The following is a 22,527-nucleotide window of genomic DNA, read 5'->3' as shown; positions in this document are numbered from 1 at the left end:
CTCGATAAAATATCACAACGGACCATTTTATAAGGCACAAATTGTCAGCTTTAAGTTCCGACATAAAATATTTCATTGCGGCATCAAATATTCTCTTCGTGCGACAAATGATAAAGCTTAAAGAATTATTTAACAATATATAATTCTTCTCAAATATTGTCGTGAATTAAAAGCTTGTGGATAAAAATCTTTATTTGGGTTTGTTGAACTTTCGAGAGTATGATCGAGTACAATATTACAGTAGTAGTACAATATTGTAATAAAAATTATGATAAAAAAAATATTTAATGGGAGTAGCTAATAAAAGAACTAACAGTATTTCCATATTTTTTCTTTTTTTAACTTTATAGTCACAAATACTTATCTACAAAAATTATTAAGAAACAATACAGTGAATTGTGAATTAAATCTCATGAATAAAAATATGTATATCTTATATTTGGTAATTAATTAAACAAATATGAATAAATAACATATAATAAAATTATTTATACATAATTGTTTTATAAAACTTGCTAGTAAATATACAGTTACAAAACTAATTGTCTGGATATTATGTATATATGTGAGTTTATTTTATACTACAAATTTATTAATTATTATAATCTTTTGGAGAAAATTTGAAAGTAAAAACCCTTGCCAATAACACATTTCAATCATACTTGTGTTCAAAAGATTATTGATCTATTGTTAATAAAATCAAATCGAAAAAGATGTTTAAATAAAATTACAACAAAGCATCGATTTTACTTCTCTGTTACATTGAAGTCTGAAAATGTGTGTAAAAGATAGAAAAATTGTGGCAGAATAATATTAAATAAACAAACCAATCAGTATATATAGTAACAAAATTAATTATTTGAACACACTGGATATTGGAAGTTTATCGTATGCTAGCTAATCGAAAATTTTTGATGAAAATGCATCACTGACAAAGTATTTTCACTTTCAATCAAATTTTCCTTAACAAATTATAATATTTACTAAATATGTAGTACATATAAAATACTCGCAATATTTTATGTCCGGATAAGTATATATCTTATTAATCATTTCTGTCATCAGAGTGTGAAAATCAGTAGTTCTTAAAGATATGTTACTTTCAAGGGAGCTCTGATAAACAACACGTTTAAGCGGTTAATTAACTTAATCGTTATGTAAATCGATGCCTGCGGTATTCTCTGTCGGTGCGTGCGAGAAGAATAAACTTAAATGTTTTCGCGTGGTAGTTTCGTAAGTACCGAGCCAGGAAACTTAGTCCGGTTTATCCAAAGTTGGTAACAGCCTCCTGCACCCTCCGACTCCTCAAACTCTTCTCGCGCAATGTTCCGTCGGATTTCTAAGTGGATAACTTGCTGTATTAGCTGCTTTCGGCTTGCGGTAACCGGCGTGTCAACTGTGTTAGAAGTTATGCCTATTGTTTCGCGACTGTTTCTGAAACTCTTTCGTCTCGTATCGTTTTAGCTGCAGGAAATGCAAAGTTACATCAAGGCACATTAGATACGCGATTCTATAACGCTTATCCCATAGTATTAAATACATTTTTATTTATTTAATTTTTTTTATTTCCACACATGCACACACACGCAGAAAATATTTATACAGAAATTTAAAAGATTTTATTTAAAGTAGGTATTACAATAATAGATTTAGTCATTTGTGTTATACAAATATTTGCACTTATACAATTTTTAATCTTTTCAATATTTTTTAATCTCTGAAATTTTAAAGTATTAAACAGGATATTTTCTTTAACTGAGCATCTAAAATATCTTTGTCGTTTTTTACAAAAAAAAAAAAAAATGTTTTAAAAAGAATTGTTTTGAAGAGATAAATATGATTAGCAAAAAATATTTTTTCAAACTCATATTTTTTGACATTTTAAAGACATTGTCATTTTTTAAACGGAGGTACTTAATTTTGTACATAATATGATTTTTCTTCTAGTTTTTCCGTATATAAAAGTCTTAAATTAGAGTTGAAAAATCAATGAGTTACAAGAGACTTTATATACTTTATTCTGGTATATTTTGACGTGAGATATAAAATATCTCATAATATCATTAATCTCATGGTAATGGTAACATTTTTATGCACATAATAATGAGATGAATCAATTGTAAAAAAAAAACACAATATCTTTTTAAAGGAATATGTAATTGTTTATCGTAAATTGTTACTTTGAGACAATCTCTTCTTTTAACATTTTTTTTTATATTTAAAACAAGAAAGATTCTAAATGCTTAAGTTAGAAGAAACATCTTGTATATAAATTAAGAAAAGTATTAAATTATATTTATAATTGGCGTTAAATATTGAAACTAAGCATAAACATAAGCTCAGATATATTTGATTATTATATTTTATCATCATCGCGTATACGGGATTATCTTAAAATTATTGTGGTGATCAGTATTTGAAATTGAAAAGAATAAGGATGACTCAAGAATATCCTGTATTCCAAGCACGTGTGTTCAATAAGAACGATAAAGACGAAATTAAAAGGCGGCACAGCAACGATTCATCTCGGTTATTCGCGTCTGGTCAGCGAGAGAAATTCCAACGGTCGATATGAGCGAGAAGACCAAAGGAATACCGTGCAATATATATTGCTTGCAATGAGATTTATACAAGACTGAAAACAGCGCAGTGAGCGCGCGGGTTTTGCACAGGCTAGGTGGGAAGCGAGATCTTGAACGGGTTATATGGACTTGTCCGCGATTCGGACGAGCAATAAATTCAAGAAAGAAGCTGCATCCGAAGGGGCCTAACCGCTTCGAGTATAAAACGATGACTCGCATTGCGTATTATGTGAGGATGCAGGTATGAAGAAGGGAATACAAAATACTGGCCGCCACATCCAGTATCTGACACCGCGATTTCACGTTAATATACACACAAGTAGAAGCTTAAAGAAAAAACTACATATAATTTTATTTAGGAAAATAGTGATGACTTTTATATGATTTCAAAAAATTAATTTTTTAAAAATTAATTTTATCGTTATTTGTCTCTCTTTAGACGATACAATTTTCATCTGAAATAAATTTTAAATGTTTTCTTTTCAAGATTCTACTAAAAAAACATAAATTATATCTGCATGTAACAAATGCATTTTTTTAATTTTGTCAAATTGAAATCAGAATTCTCTTGTCTAAAATAACTATGCGATTTTATTATGCAATTTCTACAAGGAGTGAGAAAATATTTCACTAAAAGTCGTTTGTTAGCGATAGTTACATATAAATCTTTTCTGCTTTAACTCGGAAAGAATTGAATATAACAATAAATGTATATTAAACATGCTTTTATAAATCATGTTGATGACGTTGTGAACTATACGAAGTTTTTTTCATTTATATTAGAAGCTTGACCACGTTTAAGCTGTTTGTCCAGTTCTAAGCTGATTTGTTATAATAGTAATACTAAGCTTAAAGAAGAAAAAATATAAGAGTATTAAAGTTATAGAAGTGCTACAATTTATACTTTTTTCTAATATTTAGCACTACAGTTACGTTTCTTTATATACTTTGAATAACAAATATTTCATGAGCAATTTATTTACATAACTAATTCTGTATTACTATATAGAAGTTTATGTATGAATACTTTATCTTTGTAATTAACATATTTCCATATATTGTTTTTATATTGTTTTTATTATAATTTTTTGATATTATTTGTTTAGTAGTATAAATAAAATTCAGACAAAAATGCAATAATCCAAATTTGCGGAGTTAAATTAATAACGATAGCTTTTAGAGTATAATATTTTTTGTTCTAGTGTATAATGTTAAAGGTTCATCTAAAAAATATGCACGCATTAAAATATTACGAAAATATGGAAAGGTAATATAAAGGTTAATATTAATTCATTAAATTATTGAATTAATATTTTAATAGACTTATTAATTTTAATTTTAATAAGCTCGTTTTCTCTTATCAATTTATAACCAGTTCATTTATAACCGCTTTTATTGCCTTAATCAAATTGTCTGTGAATACAGCAGAATTTTATTTTTTGCTCTCTTAAACTAATTACTGTCTGAAGAAAATAGCTTTTACTATATTTGTAACAAGAGTTAAATACTACTCATTGATTCTTTGTATTTAACCATAAAAGATTAATTGTTACGGACTTAGAATCTTTCTAAAAAACACCAAATGTAACAGTAATGTTACATAGAGTATGTACATATATTATGTCTATCCTATGTAACTATGTCTATCCATAACATTTATGTAATAATTATTGCTGTTAGTTATATGAATTTTATAACATCTAATATACAAAAAGAACCATATAAATCACAATGTATATATAAATATTACACCGAAAAAAATGTTTTGTTACATTAATAAGAATTCTGTTAGTTTCAACTAGTATGTCTGTTCCAAAACGGACGAATCAGAAATCTTGTAATAATTCCCAGATTATAGTAAAATTTATCAAACGTTCTGAGTATAAATTATAATAACCAGAAATTCTGTTTTTGGTTTTACCGGAAACACCTAGTCATATAAGTTTTGTTAATATAATCAGATTATTTTTCTCAGTGTAATATAAAAATAATTTTTTTTTAACATTATTAATAATATTTATGATGGAATTGGGAAGATTTTTATAAAATACCTACGTTTATATATGAATATTTTATTACATAGTAAGAACTATGTATAATGAAATATTCATATACTAGTATAAACAAACACATTTTATTGCTGTTATAATACATAACGTTTTTTTTTTCATTTTTCTACTTACTTTTTGACATGACATGTTAAGTTTAGATTTAGTAATCTTGTGTACTTTGGATAATGTAAATCGGTGTCGATTTAACTTTTTGGAACAATAAACATTTTGTTTGCTAGCTATGAAACATACAAATCAATGTATTGACGTACAATCTTTATTATTTGTCGACATTGCACTTAATAGGTATACTCGTACAGCGTAGTTCTCGGAAGGCGGAACAGAAGGAAGGATACACGTTGAGATATGCGAGACACACATATTGCAACAATTATGCTAGACCTCGTATAACAGTGCTATGCGTTAATTATAACGCTTAACAAAGAAATGCATTGCAAAATAAGTCGATTTTTATCCCACCTTATGCGCATCCTATTATGCGTATGACATGTACATTTCTAATAGCGTTGACATGTACATATGTTCGTATAATCATCCCAAAAAATTATCACTGAGATACCTGAAAAAAACTTGTTTAAAATAAACTTTGAAAGAAATTTCTTATTGTTATTATAATATTAGATTAAATTAATTGTTTCATAAAATATTTTATAAAATGTTACATTTGATATCTATTGTGATGTGAATATTCTAATGCTAAATGTTAAATATATGTAGTAATATTATTACAAACTTCAAAAAAAAGAGAGTAAAATATTTCCATAAAAATTTTTAAAAATATTTTTATAAAATATTTTTATAAAATGTATTTTTTGTAAAAGTATATTTTCTTTAACGAAAATTTGTCACCAAAATTAAATCTGGTGTTGGTATGAAGGCGAGGTTTTAAACAAACTTATATTTAATATACTTTCTTTAAATATATAATATAGTAAAATGTTGCCTTTGACTTATGATTTGTAATGCGCTCTAATTTGATGCTGGACGAAAAAGACATCCTGTGACATGCTTAAAGAAACTGAAACTTTTTTCCTTGCTAAGAAATAAAAATTGTGACTGCGTTTGCGTAAGAAAGTTATTTAAATTACGGAATTTAAAAAACATTTCTTTAAATTACAAATTGAGATAATTCAGACTAATTTGTTTTTGTCTATAACATGAAATATACTCTATCAACGTAAAATAGTGCGGTTATTATCTTATGTTTGCTATTATATCGATCGTTAAAAATGAAAACTATTCAGAAATAAATAATATGACAATTTTTAAACGCAGTTGTATCGCAGTTTTCGTGTGAAATGTATGCGATCGTGGAACGATATTACAAGATTAATAGAATTAGTCTTACGATGCTTGGGTTATGGCCCTATCAGCAATCATATCTTACGCAAATACAACAAATTTTGTTTGCTAGTATTCTTTTAGCATTTATGCTTGCTCAGGTACATCAAAAAATTTAAAAAGTTTTTACGTTATGATGAAATAGCAACGTTTTCTAAAGACATTAATAATACTTTTCTTTATTTTATCACATTTTTTATTTAGCATATAATATGCAACATTTTTATTAGTACTTTTTATTAGTACTTTTGTTATAAATCATTTTTTATTACTCCGAATAAGTAATTTCTTCAAATAATTTTTTTTTGTGTTTTATGATATACTAAAATTAGTTTATTGTGTTGAATATTTACTTAAAAATAATTTGCAATCAATATGTATCTTAAATATTGCTTCTAGTTGCTGGTATTTATTACAAGACAATATAATGCGGAACTTTTGTTCATGAATCTGTCTTTGATTTTTCCTACTGTTTTAGTTACTATGCTATATTTATTTTTTACCGTTAAGATAAATAGTGTAAGTCCAACATATCAAATAAGCCAATTGTTGAATATTTATAATAACATTTATATAATAATAATTTATATAATAATAAAGTATTTTAAACATAAACTTAATAAGAAAATGTATTTTAAATATAAACTTAATAAGAAAAAATGTTAATAAGGAATAAACAGGTGAAACTATTATTGGAGCAAATTCAAGATGACTGTAATTTGTTAAAGGATAAATTAGAAATTGATATTCTAGAAAAATATGCTAGCAACTTTGGATTTTTTATACAAATTACGATGGGTAAGAGAAAACACAATTTTTAATGATATATTCTTTTCAGAACATGCATATAATTATTCATTTAACATTAATTGTTTTAATTAATGAGATAAACATATTTTGACACATATTTCAACGCTCTTTCAAAATAATTTATGTAATTAAACTTAAATTGAATTTAATATTTTCCAGCGCTTTGTTATTTTGGTGCATTTAGTTTCGGAATATTACAATATCTACCGTTAATTCTTGACGTAATATTACCAAGCAACAAATCACAACCTCTTCAGCTTTTTGTCTATACGGAATACCTTATCAATCCAAATAAATATATTCACTTTATGATTTTACATGAGTGGTTAACCATCTGTATAGGACTGACTACAGTAGGCAGTTCTGGTTTAACATGTTTAGTATATGTAGCCCATTTATGTATGTTACTTAAAATTGCAAGGTAATATGAAATGCGTTTGTTGTTCATTATTGAGCTTTTTGCTTCAATCCTGATGTACATTAGTAAATTCATGCAGTTATCGAATAGAAAATGTTACTGAGAATATGTTAGCGATCTCTAATCCTAGAAGAGAACACCTCCTTCACCAAAGGGTTGTACATGCAGTTATTATACATCAAAGAGCTATTGAGTTAGTATGTTTATAATTTTGTTACAAAATTTTTTCAAAAATATATTTACCTTGTTTACCGAGTGCATACACAGAACATTTATTATCTGTTACATCTATTATAAGATTAAATAAGTTTATTATTTAGAATTCACAGCTTATTGATATATCTTGAAATTAAATGCAATCTAAACTACAAATTGAATGAAATTTTAAATCAATCGATACTTGAAATTTAAACTAATATTAAATATTTGTAATTAATTTCATAATTTTCTTTTTTAACAATATTTCTGTAGATATCGTCATCTAAGGTACAAAATTTGATAAATGTTAAATGTTGAATTAAATACTTATTGATAGCAATAAATGTGGTATTAAAATATTCTTTTACATTATTTGAATAGAATCTTTATAAATATATGATAAAACTTAATACAATATTTAGATTATTAATGTAATGCATTACGCATTAAAATTCTTTCATCACTTTTAATCAGTCGAAAAAAATTGATGAAATTTATATATATATATATATATATATATAACTCTTCATAAAATGATTACAGAGCTATGTGTCTGGTACTTTAAAAAGTTTAAAACTTAAAATCTCTGTTTTAGAACACTGTTAAATATTTTTTTGGTAATAATTATTACGTATTGTATATGGTACCACTTTCAAGTCAGTCACAAAATCAACTTCGAAATTATATGCTACAAAAAAGATTTTTTTTGTAACTTTGTTTTAAATAATTTTAAAATTTAAAGATTCTTTTTTAAAATATGTGCATAATCTCAAAATTGATGATTTTTTGTAAATATTTTGCAATTGACTTGGATGTGGCGCCATCTTCAAGCTTCAAAATGTTTTTAAGGACATTGTTCTATGTCCTAGAATTATTTTTTATGTTCTAATAATTATTTTATGAAAAATACATACATTTTGATTTCACTAACTTTTTGATGGATTCGACATGATGTTTTAATTTTGATGTAATACAATGCCAGTTAATATTCACCTTCTCATTAAAGGTATCATAAATTTATCATGTCTGTATATCTGGTACCATCCGGTATTCTGTTCGTAATTATGATTATTGGTCTCATTGTAGCTCTTTTTAGAGTAAGTGATATTTTTTCTATTTTGTTTAATTTAATTTTAAATTGTTTCTTAAGTAACAATTTATTACAGTGTTCTCTACAATTCTCTACATCAAATGATAAAAGTATGATACTTATAAACGTTGGATTAATATCAGTATATTTAATTTATTTATTCACCCTTAATTATTGCGGACAAATATTAATCGATAATGGATTAAACTTTTTCGAAGCCACGTAAGCATTATTTTTATATAGATTGTGACTAAATCTATTAACATTATTCTCTACACCCTATTTAAACGGATATTGTATTTATTGTTCAAATATATTTTTAAATATGCAATTACTTTAATGCTAATTTGCAAAATATCTTTGATTTTTTGATTAGTTAGAATAAAATTTATTTTTAAAAATTGTAGTTATAATGGATTATGGTATGCAGCACCATTATCTATACAAAAATTGTTATTATTTGTAATGCAAAGAGGAAGAATACCCCTTACTTTAACGTATTACGATTTAATTACTTCATCCATTGATGGCTTTGCTACGGTAAAATTAAAATTTCACTGACAAATAGGAAAGAATTAATTTTTAATGTTCGTATAACGTATAAAATAATATTCACTTTTTAGGTTTTAAAAGCGGTAGTATCGTACTTCATGGTGCTTAATTCTACGCAAAAATAGTGAGCCAAAAAGAAAAATAATTAGTTAGATTTGTCAAACTAATATAGTTGTGTAACACAAATACATAGAAAATTTGTTGAATATATGTGGTTAGAGTCACAAGGTGAAAGACTCCACTTTTTTCCTCTCTCCCTACATGTTCTTTTCTAAATATAATTTTGAATTGTTGTCTAAAAATATGTACAATACCGAAACCAAAAAAATTACAGATTTTCTTTAACATCTTTATTGTCTACAACTGTTTTTGTTAATCGGGAAAAGTTAATAATCTTATTTTTCTTAAAGGACGTAAAAATAAATTGGAAGTTATTTATTTTTGGTTATGTAAAGAGGAACATTTACATACCTCCATATTTTATACTTTTCACAATATTACTAGAGCAATTATTTCAACAAGTAGATATATACAAAAACTCTTCATTTCTGAATAATGATTGTTAAAGCAAAACTGAAATTTATACAACAATGGGTTCCGCTTAGACGTTAATTAATAAAAGGAATTATCATAAATTCTAAGTTAATTATAGTTTAGTAGGCGATACATAGTTTTCTACGAAAATTTAAAATCTTTTTAACATATCTAATAATTCCAATCAGCAAAATGTTAGCAGAATATCGCCAGATTGGAAACAGATTTGATAAAAAAAATTTAACAGACTGACTTTATCTGAAGTCGCATTCTGCTTACGTTCTATTAATAGAACCTGCTAACATTTTATGCCAGCACACTGATAATAGAAAGAGCAGATTCTGCTAACAGGATCTGACGTCAGAAAGCGATTCCCATGGTACAATCTAATACAATCTATTTCTTGAAATTTGACTATCAAAAAATCTTCAGTATGAGCTCTACTGGTGGCGCGACAAATATCACAGTAATCTATTTCAACCTATGTGTTGAGAAGTATTTGTGGTATCTTGCAGTTGATTGCAGGACAAACTCTATCGTGTAAGTGTATGTAGTCTTCTAAATTATGTACGGTATATATTTGGTCCTTAACAAACTCCCACAAGAAAAATCAGGTGGATTAGAAGAGAATCAATTCACTGTATGGCTTCCTAGATCGCTAGACCTAACTACTTATGTAAAAAATTGTTTTGAAGTTTTGTATCTAAGAAAATACGTATTAATAGTAAATTGTGATTAGAATTTATAATAATTTTTCATATTAATCATTTCTTAAACATTTAAAGAATATCCTGCATTCAGGATGATGTAATTATTACTACATTGATTATATCTTCAAAGTTCAAAAATTTGTCACTCGAGAAAATTAAGATTAGAGTAATTAACAAAGAAAAACACTATAAAAGTATTTTTTTTTACTTTTCTGTGCATTTTTTCATAATTACATTAATCTTAAGGTAATAGCTGTATCTTAAGCTGGCTTAATAAACATTATAATAAGATGAATCCGTCGGTATAAAGAACTTATAGCTATTTTTCAAAAAAATTAATTTTTAATATATAATATCAGTTTATAATATTTATTAAAAAAATTATATATGCAATTACATGTTCCATAAGCATGTTACAAATAAAATTATATTCTTTTTGGTTTTAAACAGTTAAGAAACATATAACATAATCATGCATTTAATTTAAATAGAATTATTTAGAAATACGTTATATGAATATGCATTATATATTTTGTTTATTTTATTAGTAAAAAAGTTAATATAAAATTAATGACTTCAAACAACATGTTTATATAAAATATGTACAAATTGTATTTTCTGTTACCCTATTGCACTTATTGTGAAAAGTCTTGTATGTTGCTAGCATTTTTTTCTATAACATGAATTTATCCAATCCCTATTACAGGTTTATCGTTTTAATATCATTTAATAAATAAAAAAAGTTAATGCGTTATTTAACACATTACACTTTCTGTTGTAAACATTTATAAATCAAGAAAATTAAAATTTTAATCAATATTTCCTCTTTTCAATCTTTACATTTTTTACCCAATAATTATTTGTTTAAGCATGTTTAAATAAATTTAACGAGTAACATAAAGATAGATTTATTTATTTGTCATCTTTTTCGTTGTTAAAAAATAATAATTGTGACTCCTTCAACATAACAATCTCAAATAACTTTATTTTGACATTTATTAAGTAATAAAATTGTTACGTATTAAATATTTACGTAGAAATTATTTGCAATTAATATATCTTAAATGTTTTTAGTTGCTGGTATTTATTACAAGGCAATATAATACGGATCTTCTTTTCAAGATTCTTTCTTTCGTTTTTCCCATTCTTTTTGCTATTATAAAATATTTCCTTTTTATCATTGAAGCAAATAGTGTAAGTTCAATAAGACAAGCTGATTATTTTAACGTTTATATATTATAATTATTTATAAACTAAAGCGTTTTAAACATAAACATAATAAGGAAAAATGCTAATAAAAAATAAACAGTTGAAGCAACTATTGGAACAAATTCAAGATGACTGGAATTCGTTGAATGATAAATTGGAAATTGATATTGTAGAAAAATACGCTGGCAATATGAGACTTTTGACAATAAGTTCGATGGGTAAGAGAAGCATAATTTTTTAATGATGTATGTGTATGGCTATAGACGTGTATACATACAAAGTTATTCTATTTTATATTAATTCTTTTACTAATGAGATAAAAAATATTTTAATGCATGTTTTAATATTTTTTAAAAATAATTTAGATAATTTACAAATAATTGAATTTAAATTAGATTAAATTAACACTTTCCAGCGATTTGTTATATTAGTGTATTCTTTTTCGGAGTATTTCAACGCTTGCCGTTGATTCTTGACGCTGTGTTACCTTTGAATGAGTCACGACCCTATCAGCTTTTTGTGATGACAGAATACTTTGTCAGTCAAGATAAATATATTCACATTATGTTGTTACATGAGTTTTTAACTGTTTATATAGGACTGACTACAGTGTGCAGCACTGGTTTGGCAATTATAATATATATGGTACATATATGTGTACTACTTAAAATTGCAAGGTAACATGAAATGCGCTTATTGTTCTTTGTTGAGCACTTGTTCCAACCTTAACATACATTAGTATATTTATACAGCTATCGAATAGAAAATGCTATCAAGAAGAATGTATTAGCGATTCCTAGTCCTAGAAGAGAGTATTTCCTTCACCGAAGGATTGTACATGCAGTTATTATACATCAAAGAGCTATCGAGTTAGTATGTGTATAATTTTTGTTATAAAATTTTTTGAAAAAAGGTTTTTTATATATATACACACAACTTTTTTTTAAAGATATTTAAATTAATAATGTAATTTCAAATGTACAATGTAATATTTTGTATACCAACATTTTTTGATGATGCTTTTATTACTTCGAATCGATTGAAAAATTCGTGATATTTATATATTTTTCAAAAAATGATTACAGAGCGGTACTCTTGGAAATATTTTGATTGTAGAAATTTCAGTTTTTTTTTAACAATGATTCTTATATAAGTGGGGCACCACTTCTAAACCAACTGCAAAGGAAAATTAACTTCAAATCGTATAAAAAATCGTAAAAAAATTTTGTTTTACGCTACTTTAAATGGTTTGAAAGCTTGGAGTTCTTTAAAATTCGTACTTAAAATTTTCTTTTTTAAAATGATGTCACAGTAAAAATTTTCTATAAAAAAGAAAAAATTAACATTGTTTAAAAGCTGATAATTTATTAAAATGTCTCCAAGAACATCGCTTCATATAATCACTTTTGTAAAATGTATATCTCAAATTACATGTATTTCACTAATTTTTCGATAGATTTGAAGTGATGTTTTAGTTTTAGTACATAGCATAGTTTTAGTTTAATATTCAATTTCTGGTTAAAGGTATCATACATTTTTCATGTCGGTTTTTCTGCTACCATTCGGTTTTTTGATCGCAGTTGGCGTTAATTCTGTAGCTTTCATACTTTTTTTAGTAAGTAATGTTTTTCTTTATCCCATTTAATTTTAAACTACTTTTCAAACAACAATCTGTTATAGTTCTTTCAACTAATGGCATCAAATAGTAAAAGTATGTCATTTATAGCAGTTGGATTAGTACTTATATGTTTAACTTATATGTTTGTTGGTAATTACTATGGACAAGCAGTAATCGATAGTGGAATAAGCTTGTTTAAAGCCACGTGAGTAGTGTGTTTTTACATATATTGTGATTCCATTAGTTTTATTCTTTAAATTTAGTTTAAACAAATATTGTGTTATCTTTGTTTATATATTATTTTAAATATGCAATTAATTTAATGCTAATACAAAATATCTTTGATTTTTTATTAGTTTAGAATTAAATTTATTTTTAAAATTTATAGTTATAATGGATTATGGTATTCAGCACCATTATCGACGCAAAAATTGTTACTATTTATAATGCAAAGAGGAAGAATACACCTTACTTTTACGTTTTACAGTATACTTATTTCATCCTTGGATGGCTTTGCCGTGGTAAAGTAAAAATTTTCTTAATAATAATAAAAATTGAATTTTAATGTTTATGTAATAGAGCAACATTTATCTTCTAGCTTACGAGTATGGCGATATCCTACTTTACGGTGATATATGCTATGCAAAAATAATGAATTAAGAAGAAAAATTAATTTTTAGTTATTTATTTATTTTTTATCAAATTAATATAATTGTGTAATATGCATATAAAAAACGTGTTGAATACTATTAGTCGCAGGCGAGGGCTTCACTCCTTTCCTACATTTTTTTCTAAATATTTTTCTGGATTACAGTCCTAAAATATACATATATGCAAAAACCAAAGAAATTGCGGATTTTTTAAAATACATTTATTGTTTATTGTTTTTTCATGTGAGTCATGAGAAAGTTCAATAACATTTTTGAATGTCAAAGTCAACGGCCAGGAAGTCGAAAGTCCGGAAGATTTAAATTTGGCTATAAAAAAGAAAACATTTACTTCCAAACTTTTTTTAGTTGTACTTTTCACGATATTGCTTGTTCAATTATTTCAACAAGTGAATATATAAAAACTTTTTACATCTGAATATTAACTATTATTGAAGTGAAGCAAAAATTTATAATATACAGAGTAATAATAGCTGTACCCACTTTTTACCATAGAAGCATGATTTACGAACGGATATGTATTTCTGACATATAATTATATTAGAAATTACAAATGCATCGGGAAATGCTCGTATGGTAAAAAGTGGGTACAACCATTAATTATTCTGTATATGTGTGCGTGCGTGCGTGTGTATTTATATATTTCAAATAATAGTATATACATATATGAATGAACTAAATTTCTTAACATTTTTTTTGAAATGTATATATTTTTTTTTCAAGCACGTTTAATATAAATTTATATATTATACATATAGGTATTCACAGAGATTTGTGAAATATCTGTACTACAACTAGACAGCTAACATTTTAAGATCTAAGAAAATGACAAGTTACCGATTTAGTTGTAATATAGATGTCTGTGCATGTATGTTTCTAGAAAGTACTTATACGATTGTTTCAAAAGAACGAAAAGATTAAACCAAAAATTTTAAAATTAATAGGTGTATATAATAAACTGATGGAAAATTAACATTAGTAGTACATATCCGATTTTTTAAAGTGTTGTTAACTCGCACAAAACATGGAATAACCCGTTAATTTTTTATTTATATTACTAATTTTACATTTATTTCATATTTTTGTTACTAAATGTTGCTTCTATATAAAATGTAAAATATTAATGAGCTACGATTTAGGCGATTGACATGCAGTCAGCAACTCTCCTCTAAATGAATTCACAGATCCAGCGTCTATAACTGTGTTACAGATTTTGACGTCAGCTCCGACGAGCAATGTATTAAGCTTTTACCATAGTATAGACGTTTAATAAGTTAGAATAGGTTTACATAACTTGCATTTGCATGGACGTTAACATACATAATCGCATATATGTATTTGTTTTCAATATAAGCAATATGAAATGTAATATGAATAAATGTAACATGGAAACATTTTTATCCACATACCTCTTTATTCATACTGAGTGTTCTATTTTAATAAAGTAATGGAATTTGAAAAAAAAGTATTTTAGAAAAAAAATATTTCAAATGAAAATTGTATGGTTTGAAAAGGGATAAATAATCATAAAATTAATTAAAAAGAAATTGGTTTTTTAGTCAAAGCTTTGTTACACAGGGTACGATAGATCCAATGCAATGCTGTAATTGTTTTTATAATATAATTTGCAGACTTTGATTAAATTTCAAAATAAACTTTAACTATTTATAGACATTTTAAGTTTGCAGAGCTAATTTTTTGCACTATTCTTAACGTAAGAATATATGAAAGTTTAGAAGAGTGGTATCCTCATGTAATTTGATACTAGACGAGACAGCCATCCTATGATGTCTCTAAAGAAACTGAAACTTTGTCCCTTCCTAAAGAATAAAAATTGTTACTGCGTTTGCGCAAGAAAATTATTCAAATTACGGACGTTAAGAAACATTTTGTTGAATTACGAGTTGAAATAATTCAGACAAATTTGTTTTTGTCTATCTCTGAAATATATTACTTCAACGTAAAATAGTGCGGCTATTTTCTTATGACTGCTATTATATCGATCGTTAGAAATAAACACTATTCAAATAATGTGACAATTTGTATTAGACGCAGTTGTATCGCAGTTTTTGTTTGAAATGTATTCGATCATGGAACGATATTACAAAATTATTCCAACAGTTCTTAGGAGTCTTGGGTTATGGCTCTATCAGCAATCATATTTCACACAAATACATCAAATTTTGTTTGCTAGTATTCTTTTGACATTTATTCTTGTTCAGGTATGCCAAAAAAAGTCTAAATCTTTTTACATTACGACAAAATGACAACATTTCTTAAACCCACGCATTAATAGATGTCTTCATTCTATTTCCCTTTTTTATTTAGCATTTAATATATAACTTTTATAATAGTACTTTTGTAATAAATTATTTCTTATTATTTCATGAATAAGTAAATTCTTCAAATAATCAATTTTTGTGTTTTATGATGTATAAAAATTAGTTTATTGTATTCATTATTTATTAAAAAATAATTTGCAATAAATATGTATTTTCATTATTCATTTTAGTTGCTGGTATTTATTACACGACAATATAATATGGAGTTTTTTTTCATGGTTCTGACTTTCGTCTGTCCTAATCTTTTTGCTACAATAAAGTATTTTACTTTTATCACAAAAGCAAATAGTGTAAGTCTAACACGAGTTAAATAAGCCATTTATTTGAACATTTTAAACAATGACATTTATATAGAAAAACGTATTTTATATGTAAACTTAATAAAGAAAAATGTTAATAAGGAACAAACAGTTGAAGCAACTATTGGAGCAAATCCAAAATGATTGTAATTTGTTAAAAGATAAATTAGAAATTGATATTGTAGAAAAATATAATAGAAACGCGGGACTTTTTATACTAAGTTTGCTAGGTAAGAAAAAATGCAAATTTTGGTGATATAGTTATTACAAACATGCATAATTATTTCTTTACCGTTAATTTTTTTTGCTAATGAGATAAACATATTTTGACGTATACATGGTAAACCATCAGAATCCAGACATAAAAATATTTTACTTAAAGAATGATTTATTACAGTAAAAATGAGGAATACAAAGAAATGTTTTCATATTGAAATTAATCGATCCTTTTAAAATCCTCTCATTCAATAGCACTGTATCTCGATCACCGCTTTGATTTTAGTCCTAAAACGCAATCGTGTTGCCCGGACTTCAAATGGGCCCGGAGGAAAGCTACGTTAAAGTATCTAATCCTGATAAGTCTTTCGATTACGCCTTATACGTAAATCGAAAAGGTTGAGATTTGGATTCCTGAAGAAAAGAGTTTATAAAAGTATATATAATTATATGTAGAATTTGACCATTTATATATAATCATACATGACATCATTTACAATTATATATGATCATATGTATTCAAATATGAATATATTTAATATTTTTATGTCATACATACTTTACGTATGCTTGATACGTATGCTTACGTAAGTGATTATATATAATTCTATATGATTATATATAAACATATATGTACTTATATATAGTTATATAACTGTATATGTAATCATATACGATTATATATATAAATGGCCAAATTCCATATATAATTATATATATTTTTAAATAATTATATATGATTACATATAAATTTTTTTCCTTGGGCTGTCGGGAAGCCAGAATTCTTTGGACCAAAACATATCAGTTTTATCGAAGTGACAATTCTGGACTAAATGACACGTGTGAGCGGGTGTGCCATTTTCTTGAAAAATATGCAGCCTTCCTGAGGCTACGATCTCCATCCACGGTTTTACCATTGCCTTAAAAATGATCAAATTAACCTCCTCCATAATTTTTTCTCCTTTTGAAAGAAGTACTGTAGCATAATGACCTCCTCATTCGAGATGACGCTTAGAACATGGACACTCTCCGGAAATTTGGTATTTTCAATCACGGAAATGTCCTCGGTGACGTTAAAGATCCAACGGTCATTCCTTCAATTAATTTTTACATTTACAGAAAAATTTTGTAAGAGAAAATTTGAGACGGTTAGGAACATCGTGCTTTAATGAGCGCAAAAGTAAGTTACAGCGAGCAAATCTTATTGTCATGGCGGATTCAGTGAGCATTTGGCAGATCTTAAGGACGTACGACATATATCTCGAATTTTCTTCAACAATCCGATAGACGTTGGAATAGCTTTCTTTTAAAATGGCCGCCAATTTTCTAATTGAGGTCCCTTGGTCTTCCGAAATGAGCTTTTGGATTCTTTGGGTGTATTCCGGAGTCTTTGTTTTTTTCCCTCGCTTATTTCTTCTTCGACGGAGTGGCGAAATTTTTCTCGAAAATTCCTATGAAACCGCACATCTCTTGGTAACATGTTAAACCATTGATTTTGGATTTAAAAAACGACTTGACTATTTTGAAGTTAAAAATGTTTTATTCATTTGCCTATTTTAATGCCAAGTAGCATCTAGAGGTGATTTTTGACATTGAGGAAATTTCAAATTCAATTTTGTCCGGATTCTAACGGCTTACCCTGTACTTCAATGCTTTTTCAAAATAATTTACATAATTGAACTTAAATTGCATTTATTTTCCAGGGTTTTCTTATATTCTTTTATTAACTTTTTCAACATTACAATATTTGCCATTTATTCTCCACAAAATGTTACCGTTCAATAAATCACGATCTATTCAGCTTGTTACTTCTACGGAATACCTTATCATTCCCGATAAATATATTTACGTTAGGATATTACATGAATTTTTAACCTTCTATGTTGGCCTTACTACAATAAGTGCCACTGGTTTGACAATTATAATATATTGTGTACATATGTGTGTACTACTTGAAATTGCAAGGTAATATAATGAAATACGGTTATCTAGAATTTGCAAGCATAACTTACGTTAATAAATTTATACAGTTACCGAATAAAAAATATTGTTCAGATGAATACGTTAGTAATCCCTAGTCCGAGAAGAGAACAGATTGTTCACCAGAAGATTGTAAATGCGATTATTATACATCAACGAGCTATTGAGTCAGTATTTTTATATTTTTGTTATAAAATTTCTGAAAAATACGTCTATGATTACATACGGTTGTCATTTAATATTCACAATGCTTATCGATGTAACTTGCTGTTAAATGCAATCCAAATTACAAATTAATTGAAATTTTAAATCTATCAATGTTTAGAGTTAAATTTTAATTAATTTCATACTTCTTTTAGATAACAATATTTCTGTGTGATATTTTTATCTAGTGAATTATGAAACTTGTTAAATGAAGTTGACTTAAATACATATTGATAATAATAAATAGAATTAGAATATTTTTTTTACGTTGAGTTCAAGTTTCGTAAATTTTAAAACTTTATAAATTTATGTTAATATTTAACTGTTAATACAATATTTAGATTGATAATGTAATTTAATGTTAGAGCACATTAGAATTCTTTAATATCATTTCGAATAGATCAAAAAATTAATAAAAATTATTTGTACAATAAGTAACTTTTTTAAAAATGATTACAGAGAAATATATCTGATATTTTAAAGTTTGAAACCTCTACCTTTAAGTTCTATTAAATTTCTTTTTTTTTTGATAATAATTCTTATGTGTATTACATCACTTTTAAGGCAACTACGATAATGTTTACGGAAAATTAGCCTTGAAATCATACTATTTGTAATGGCAAAGAAAAACGCTTGTTATATTTGTTACATCTTTATTTTGCCAATATTGCTATAGAATTGACTACTGACGCCTCCGCGACGTCAGGTTCACAAAACAAGGGTTGGGGCTTGATCCTTCATCTGTTGAACAATGTTCTAAATATAGATCAGTGGGCGCTTGCATCTCCAAGAAAACGCGCGTTAATACGAAACCACATGTACATAAAACAATTGTCTTCTTGTTAGTAAATATTGAACTTGACATAAGCGTTAACACATACATATCAAGAGAACAATTTTGTATGTAATTTTGCTGTAACAGTTTTAAAACTTCATGTTTTCTGTTTAAAATGTATGTATAATCTTATTGATAATTTTCTGTAAATATTTATAAAATGACATGAAAGTGATGTTATATATTGCAATATATGCTACCTAGTTAAAAATCTTTGTCGAAAAAAAAACTCACGTTTGAAAGTTAGTCTTCAAGCTTTAAAATGCTTTCACGAATCGTTCTATGTTATCATAATTGAGTACATATATAAAAGTAAATATATTAACAATAAATATTAGAAAATGCATATCTTTTGATTTCACTAATTTTTGATGGATTCGGAGTGATTCTTTAATTTGGATGCAATGTAGTGCCAGCTTAATATTCAGCTTTTCATTAAAGGTATCATGAACTTTTCATGTCTGTTTTTCTCATACCATTTGGTATTCTGTGCATAATTGGAGTGGGTTGTGTAGTTTCGGCTCTTTTTCTAGTAAGTAGTATTTTCCTCAATTCTATTTGCTTTTAGGATGCTTCTTTAATAACAACCTATTAATTATAGTTCTCTCAACAAGTCGCATCAAATAATATGGGTAAGGCGATTGTAACCTTTGGTTTTTTACAAATATGTTTAATTTATATGTTGGTCGGTTCTTATTTGGGACAAAGAATCATCGATAATGGAATGAATTTGTTCAAAGATACGTGAGTATTGTGTTTTTAAATAGATTATTATTATAGCCATTAACTTTATTTTTCAAGTTTTACACACACACACACACAGACACACACATATATATATATATATATATATATATATATATATATATATATATATATATATTTTTTTTTAATACTTAAACACATTTTATCTGGGAAATTGCATATCTTGTCTGGTTGCCTCCACTTGAATTTGAAAATCTATAACTTATTTTCCAATTAATATTTCTCAACAAGATTTTTTTTAATAAAAATTTAGCATCTCAGGAAAGTAACTGAATAATCGGCATTGCCGAGAAATGATTTATGATGATCAATTTATCAAGGAAAAACCACTAAGGAAAATAAAAAATTATTTAAATTAATTTTTTCTTTAAAAAATTATATTTTTGTAACAAAAAAAACTTCAAAAAATTTTAAGATGCGGCATTTTAAAGGTCCAGAATCGTATTTTCAAACAAAAATTATGGTACTGTCATTTCTTTTAAAATGTGTAATTATATAAGGATTGTATGAGGTACCTATATTTGAGTGTCTAAAAATTCACTTTTTTTTTTAATTGTATCTTTACAACAAAAAAACTTTTAAGGACTTTACAATACGATGTTTTAAAGCTAAAGTATCACACTTTAAAACAAATTATAGCCTTGTCATTCTTTTTAAAAAGTATAATATGTAGTAAGTAGAATGTGAGGCATTTCTGATTAACTCAAAGTAAATAAAATTGAAAATTTGACTGCACAATTAGTGTGTTTTATGATATATTTCAGACCCTAACCAGAAGCCCGTGTCTTTACAGCACTGTACAATATTCTAACTTTAGGCAGAGTGTGTGCGAGTAACATAAACGAACAAACGTTTTCGTGTTTTATTCAATTTTTTAAGAAGATTTATGATACAAAATTTTAAACTTTTTTTACACTCTGATCTGAACTTTTTATCTTATTCCATCTTCACACATCAAATGCTTGAAATTTCATAGAGTGGTCTGCCCTTCTTATGTGTTTAAATATGCAATTAAGTTAACGTTAATTTATAAAATATTTTTGATTAGTTTGACTTGAATTTATTTATAAAAATTGCAGTTATAATGGATTATGGTACGCAGCACCGTTATCTACGCAAAAATTGTTATTATTTGTAATGCAAAGAGCAAGAATGTATTTTTCGTTAACGTTTTACGGTGTAATTGCTGCATCTTTTGATGGATTAGCTACGGTAAAATTAAAATTTCTTTGACAATAGAAATAATTAAATGTTAATGTTCATATAATGTATGGAATAATATTCATTTTTCAGCTCTTGAAACTGGCAGTATCGTACTTCATGGTACTTAATTCAGTGCAAAAGTAGTGAGTCACTCTGTGAAATTAATTTCCAATTAATTGGATTCTTTATCAATTTAATATGTTGTATAAAAAACTATATTATAACAATGCTAATTAGAGTGACATGTAATAAGTAATGTGCAGTTCTAATCATCATTTTCAATATTTATTGAACATAAAATTGATGAAAATAGAATCACATTTATAGTTGTATAACGTATACATAAAAATTTGTTGAATGTGTGGTACTACTTGAGTCGGAAGTAGAAGGGGCTCCACTTTTTCCTGCTAATGTGTATTTTTTCTAAATATTATTTTTGTTATAGACATAAAATATACATATATATCTATATGCATATATAATTTATACAAATAAATGTAAAGATGTCTTTTTTCCTTTTCTATACTAAATTTAAAACGTATCAAAATATTGAAACTAAAGCTATGTTTATTGAACACCTTATATTATACGCTGTATTAACAGACAAGAGTTTGTACCATAAAATGAGACATTTTTTTGTATCAAAATTAATATTAAATTATGAATCCAAACCAATGCAGTATTTTTTCATAAAATTATGATCCTTTAATTCGAAGTTGTTATTGAAATAAGTGATTTATGATAATTTCTAAGATAGTTATAATTTTTCAAAAATTATTGTTTATATGCCGTGATTTTGCTCATATATTTGCCAAAATCACATAGTTTTTCCAAGTGTTTTGGCATTTCTGTTTGTCGCGTATACTTGGAGGTTGAAACAA

General features: G+C 26.2%; 4 protein-coding genes and 1 pseudogene across 7 annotated transcripts in view; 4 read left to right on the top strand and 1 right to left on the bottom strand.

Moving 5' to 3' along the window:
- The window catches only part of LOC105195935 (mannosyl-oligosaccharide 1,2-alpha-mannosidase IA), a 693,708-nt gene that overhangs the window by 332,079 nt on the left and 339,102 nt on the right, over window positions 1-22,527 (top strand). The gene's annotated exons all lie outside the window — the stretch shown is intronic.
- Window positions 1-22,527, bottom strand: part of LOC105197945 — a 69,208-nt pseudogene that overhangs the window by 24,398 nt on the left and 22,283 nt on the right.
- Window positions 5,916-9,290, top strand: LOC113003310. The gene is made up of 4 exons (XM_026132245.2): window positions 5,916-6,096; window positions 6,395-6,514; window positions 6,676-6,793; window positions 6,965-9,290. The coding sequence occupies exons 1-4, from the start codon at window positions 5,953-5,955 to the stop codon at window positions 7,228-7,230; spliced, it is 648 nt and encodes a 215-aa protein (XP_025988030.2). The 5' UTR covers window positions 5,916-5,952; the 3' UTR covers window positions 7,231-9,290.
- Window positions 7,313-9,297, top strand: LOC105197954. 2 transcript variants are annotated; one of them, XM_039455637.1, is made up of 5 exons: window positions 7,313-7,416; window positions 8,428-8,518; window positions 8,588-8,733; window positions 8,919-9,051; window positions 9,135-9,297. In XM_039455637.1, exons 1-5 carry the CDS (start codon window positions 7,331-7,333, stop codon window positions 9,186-9,188), a joined length of 510 nt encoding a protein of 169 aa, XP_039311571.1. In that variant the 5' UTR covers window positions 7,313-7,330; the 3' UTR covers window positions 9,189-9,297. The 2 variants fall into 2 exon arrangements, with proteins under 2 accessions (XP_039311571.1, XP_039311564.1); XM_039455630.1 differs by having other exon boundaries at window positions 8,428-8,733.
- On the top strand, window positions 14,468-22,321 carry LOC113003300. The gene is made up of 8 exons (XM_039455538.1): window positions 14,468-16,434; window positions 16,556-16,673; window positions 18,363-18,624; window positions 18,690-18,806; window positions 20,120-20,210; window positions 20,280-20,422; window positions 21,523-21,655; window positions 21,737-22,321. Exons 1-8 carry the CDS (start codon window positions 16,345-16,347, stop codon window positions 21,788-21,790), a joined length of 1,008 nt encoding a protein of 335 aa, XP_039311472.1. The 5' UTR covers window positions 14,468-16,344; the 3' UTR covers window positions 21,791-22,321.

This window comes from Solenopsis invicta, chromosome 1, assembly GCF_016802725.1.
Source record: "Solenopsis invicta isolate M01_SB chromosome 1, UNIL_Sinv_3.0, whole genome shotgun sequence".
Classification (NCBI taxonomy): domain Eukaryota; kingdom Metazoa; phylum Arthropoda; class Insecta; order Hymenoptera; family Formicidae; genus Solenopsis; species Solenopsis invicta.
Note: the sequence above shows the minus strand (reverse complement) of the source record. Positions and strands in the feature narration are given on the sequence as shown.

Bases quoted from the DNA above. Each gene is read 5' to 3' on its own strand.
- LOC113003310 (XM_026132245.2), top strand. From the start codon at position 5,953: ATGTATGCGATCGTGGAACGATATTACAAGATTAATAGAATTAGTCTT. The intron at 6,097-6,394 runs GTACATCAAAAA...TATTGCTTCTAG, and splicing joins TAGCATTTATGCTTGCTCAG to TTGCTGGTATTTATTACAAG. The intron at 6,794-6,964 runs GTAAGAGAAAAC...AATATTTTCCAG, and splicing joins TTTTATACAAATTACGATGG to CGCTTTGTTATTTTGGTGCA.
- LOC105197954 (XM_039455630.1), top strand. From the start codon at position 7,331: ATGTTAGCGATCTCTAATCCTAGAAGAGAACACCTCCTTCACCAAAGG. The intron at 7,417-8,427 runs GTTAGTATGTTT...TTCTCATTAAAG, and splicing joins ATACATCAAAGAGCTATTGA to GTATCATAAATTTATCATGT. The intron at 8,734-8,918 runs GTAAGCATTATT...TAAAAATTGTAG, and splicing joins TTAAACTTTTTCGAAGCCAC to TTATAATGGATTATGGTATG.
- LOC113003300 (XM_039455538.1), top strand. From the start codon at position 16,345: ATGGAGTTTTTTTTCATGGTTCTGACTTTCGTCTGTCCTAATCTTTTT. The intron at 16,674-18,362 runs GTAAGAAAAAAT...TTTATTTTCCAG, and splicing joins TTTTATACTAAGTTTGCTAG to GGTTTTCTTATATTCTTTTA. The intron at 20,211-20,279 runs GTAAGTAGTATT...TATTAATTATAG, and splicing joins TAGTTTCGGCTCTTTTTCTA to TTCTCTCAACAAGTCGCATC.